Source organism: Equus quagga, unplaced genomic scaffold (genome assembly GCF_021613505.1).
Source record: "Equus quagga isolate Etosha38 unplaced genomic scaffold, UCLA_HA_Equagga_1.0 66950_RagTag, whole genome shotgun sequence".
Lineage (NCBI taxonomy): Eukaryota > Metazoa > Chordata > Mammalia > Perissodactyla > Equidae > Equus > Equus quagga.
The window spans coordinates 1-3,475 of NW_025800919.1; the positions used below are offsets into that span (position 1 = coordinate 1).

At 57.3% G+C, this 3,475-nt stretch overlaps 1 protein-coding gene across 4 annotated transcripts; it reads left to right on the forward strand.

Moving 5' to 3' along the window:
• The first annotated feature begins 6 nt into the window (after positions 1-6).
• Positions 7-2,282, forward strand: LOC124234043 (uncharacterized). Of its 4 annotated transcripts, XM_046651303.1 has the most exons (4): positions 7-219; positions 585-789; positions 913-1,016; positions 1,341-2,282. In XM_046651303.1, the coding sequence occupies exons 1-4, from the start codon at positions 125-127 to the stop codon at positions 1,819-1,821; spliced, it is 885 nt and encodes a 294-aa protein (XP_046507259.1). In that variant the 5' UTR covers positions 7-124; the 3' UTR covers positions 1,822-2,282. The 4 variants fall into 4 exon arrangements, 1 of the variants encoding a protein (XP_046507259.1); XR_006887205.1 differs by having other exon boundaries at positions 7-706; XR_006887206.1 differs by lacking the exon at positions 1,341-2,282 and having other exon boundaries at positions 585-706; positions 913-1,324.
• The last annotated feature ends 1,193 nt before the right edge of the window (positions 2,283-3,475 follow it).

The following is a 3,475-nucleotide window of genomic DNA, read 5'->3' on the forward strand; positions in this document are numbered from 1 at the left end:
GAGCCATAGCCCCGTGGCCTCCTTGCTCTGGAGCTCAGAGTCTTGCCTGGGACCCATTCCCGTTTCTGGTAGCGCCTGCTCCCTGGTCGACCCTGCTGGTAGTGCAACCTGAGAAAGGGTGGAGATGGGAGCTAGCTATGGGCTAAGGGGGCTGTTGCTCATGGGCTTTGGCTCTCTGCCTTCCAGGGACATGAGATCAATTATGAGAAAAGGAGTGAGGTGAGCAGCTGTGGCCTCCCCGTGCGGAAGGTGGGGCTGTGGCAATCAGAGACTCCTCCGGGGAAGACCTTCTCTGGCCCGATGCCTTGGGCCTTGCTTTTCTTGGGAGAGTTCGGCACCCAGAGCTGGGAAAGCCGTCCCATTGGTGCGTGGGGGAAGGGGCTGGCATCAAGGACACCTTCCTGCAGGAGGAGCTATTTCAAGCCAACTGTGAGAACGAGCAAGTCCTGCACGGAATTGGAGGGAAGGAGGGTTCCCATGTGAGCCAAGACCCCAGACCAGCTCCTTGACCCTCTTCTCACCTGTCTGAGTCCCCAGCACGGTCCCCCACCCAGGCCCTGTCTGCATCATGTCCTTTCTCCCAGGAATTCAAAGTCACCCAGCAGATCTTCCTGCTCCAGGAGGCAGTCGATCTTTACCACATTGAGGCTGAGGAGCGATTTGGGGCCTGGTTCCAGGCCATGGAGCTCCTCAGCGAGGATGAGAGGTGAGGCGGGGCAGGAGTTGGTGAGGGCAAGGCAGACTCTCTCTGATGGCCAGCTCCAGGGAGCCCGTGCCCGTGGCTTCCGGGTCAGTCCCGGGGCTTGTCGCATGGTCCCCCGTGGGGCCCTGGGACTCCAACTGCTGGCCGTCTCTGGGAGGGTCACCTGAGGTGTGGCTCCCGGTAGCTGAAAAGTCCACTCTGTCCTTTAGCTACAGCCTGTCCTGCCACCTGGAGCCCCCACAGGAGAAGGCAGGCAAGATGTGCCGGTATTTTCTGCCCAAGAAGAACCGCGCATCTCTCAGCTCAGGGCTCGGTGAGTGTCCAGACAGGCAGTGATTGAAGCCAGGGGCTCAGGAAAGCTTCGGGCTAAGCACGGGCCCAGGGAGATGGACCGCCGGCACGGGGATCCCAGCTCCACTGCTGACCAGGCCTGTGAGGGACAATTCCCTTGACCTTTGTGGGACTCAGCTTCCTCTTCTGTGAAATGGGTGAAGCGAAATGCCAGCTCCCATGTCAGGGACAATGGGGTAGTGTTGACTGAACACTCAGGACAAGGTTTGGAGCAGAATGCAGTGGGGCTGAGGTGTTGGGCTGGGATACTGGTGTGACCCCCCAATCATCAGTGTCTTCTCTTCAGTCACCAGACCCCTGACGCAGAACCCAGCAACAGTGGCAGATCCCGGTCCTTCCAACAGCTCGAGTGCAGCCTGCTCTTCAGCGGCGGGGACACAGCTGGGAAACACGCGGGGCCCCAGGCCGGCTCCTCCCATGCTGATGGGGAGAAGAACATTCTAAGCCTTTTCCTGGGACCCCTGGAGCCCAAGAGGGAGGGGACGACCCCACCCCACATGCCTGGCATCTCCACCCCAGCGCCTGTTTACCACTTGGGAAGGGGCCGTATTTCTTTGGTGTTAATAGTTAGTGCTAGTTTTGAATTTGATGTTAAAATCCTGTTTCTGTTCCAGCCTGCGAGTCATGGTCTGGTTCTTGCCCCTCCTGTGCTCGTGTCAAGGAGACACAGACTCTCGCGTTCCTCCTGGAATGAAGAAATCTTGCAGGGTCTCGGCTTATTGTATGTGAGAGAAGGGAGAAGGGCCAGGCCCCTCCCTGGATACTGAAGGACACCTCCATGCCCCCCTTACTCAGAGGACGGGTTCATTTCAGTGTGGTTCACGTGGGCCAGGAGCAGAGACAGCACCCAGAACTCCTGGCATTTAGAGGGTGGAGGTACTTTCACAGGAAGAGCAACAACCACTGGAATGCGGGTTCTCTAAAATGGCACCGGCCAGCACCACTCCCTGCCCCAGGACAGTGGCTGCTTTTCCACCCCTCTGGAGGAGAGGCCACATTTTCGGCTTCTCTTGTGGAGGTTCCTCTTCACCAGATGTTAGGAACTTGTTGTTTTCTAATCAGGCTCTGGACAGCAGCAGCTCTAAGTGCAGAGAACGATGTAAAAGCTCAAAACGTGCATGTGGAGGGTCAAGGCCGGAGAAGGTCATGTGCAGATGGACTAAGGGCAGGCAGGACCCTCCCTCCCCCGGCCCCTCTGGGGGCTCCATGTTCACCCTTCACCTGGATTGGAATCCTCTGGGATCCCGGTCCACGGCTCTGAATTCCTTTCCCTGCAAGTTTGGTATCCAGGGGGACAGGTCTGTGATGCAGCTTTGAAGGCTGCATCTGGGCTTCTTTCCCGAGGATCACTGCTCCTTGTCCACCAGGATTTCCTGCCTCCGTGCACTTCCTTCTACAATTCTTGGAAGGGCAGAAATTCCCTCGAATGCCTCGGCCTCTCTGTCCCGTACCTCGTGGCCACTCCTCCCTGGCAAGGTCTGACGGATCACGGGTGGACTCCGCTTTGCAAACATAAGAGACCATAATCCTGGCCAAAGAATGACCTATACTCTCCCTCGCTGCCCAGGGTGACATCTGGGCCCCTGTGGTTCTGAGGTGTGTGGTCTCAGGCAATCACCTGTTCACACACTCAGGCATCTTGTTTCTGACTCATCCTAACGGGGCAGGAGGACCTGAGCCTATAAACCATGCAGCCCCTCGGAGGGCTGTGTTCTCTTGCCCAGCCTTATGCTCCGTTTACGGTGTGGGTGTGAATCTTTACCGTTGGAAGCTTTCAGAGATGAGTCGTGAGAGGAGGGTGGTTGAGGGGTCCAGCAGGGAACGCAAGCAAACGGATGACTGGTAAACACAGCCTGACAAAATTAAAATACTTAAATATTTCCAGTCTGGTGGTGAGCAGACACTGCTCCGAGCTCACTCCAAGAACCCACCCGGTGACCAGGAGCTAGAGGGTTACTACCTGGCATTTTGAACGTCCCCCCCCACCCCACCCCGGGAAAGATCCTGTAAGACTAGGACCACAGGAAGTGCTTGGCCCTTCTGAATTCTCCCCTCCTTTCTGATGGCTGCAAGTGTCACCCAGACACACAGCAGCGTGAACCCTGCCAGGGAGGCCTCCTCAGTACGGCCAGCAGCTGAGGAGGAGTGCTGGTTCCCAGCAGCCCAGGCCCTTCTTGGTATAGCACAGCCATCCAGGAAGGTGACTTTCTAAATGGAAGCCGGAGCCGGCTGTACCTTCCTGCCAAAGAGAAAGAGAAGTGCCAAGTCCCAAGGCTAGTCCAAGCCCAGGAGGAAGACACCGTGTCCAAGGGGTTTCCCTCACAGGGCCGTGAGGCTCCTGAGAGCCGACCCTTTGGTTGCAGTGCTTTGTTTGTCATGAGCCTACCAGACGGCAGAGGACAATAACTCGTTGCCTCTTTG

Coding starts and splice junctions, on each gene's coding strand:
- LOC124234043 (XM_046651303.1), top strand. CDS start 125: ATGGGAGCTAGCTATGGGCTAAGGGGGCTGTTGCTCATGGGCTTTGGC. Junction 790..912: donor CCCGTGCCCGTGGCTTCCGG/GTCAGTCCCGGG, acceptor TCTGTCCTTTAG/CTACAGCCTGTCCTGCCACC. Junction 1,017..1,340: donor ATCTCTCAGCTCAGGGCTCG/GTGAGTGTCCAG, acceptor TCTTCTCTTCAG/TCACCAGACCCCTGACGCAG.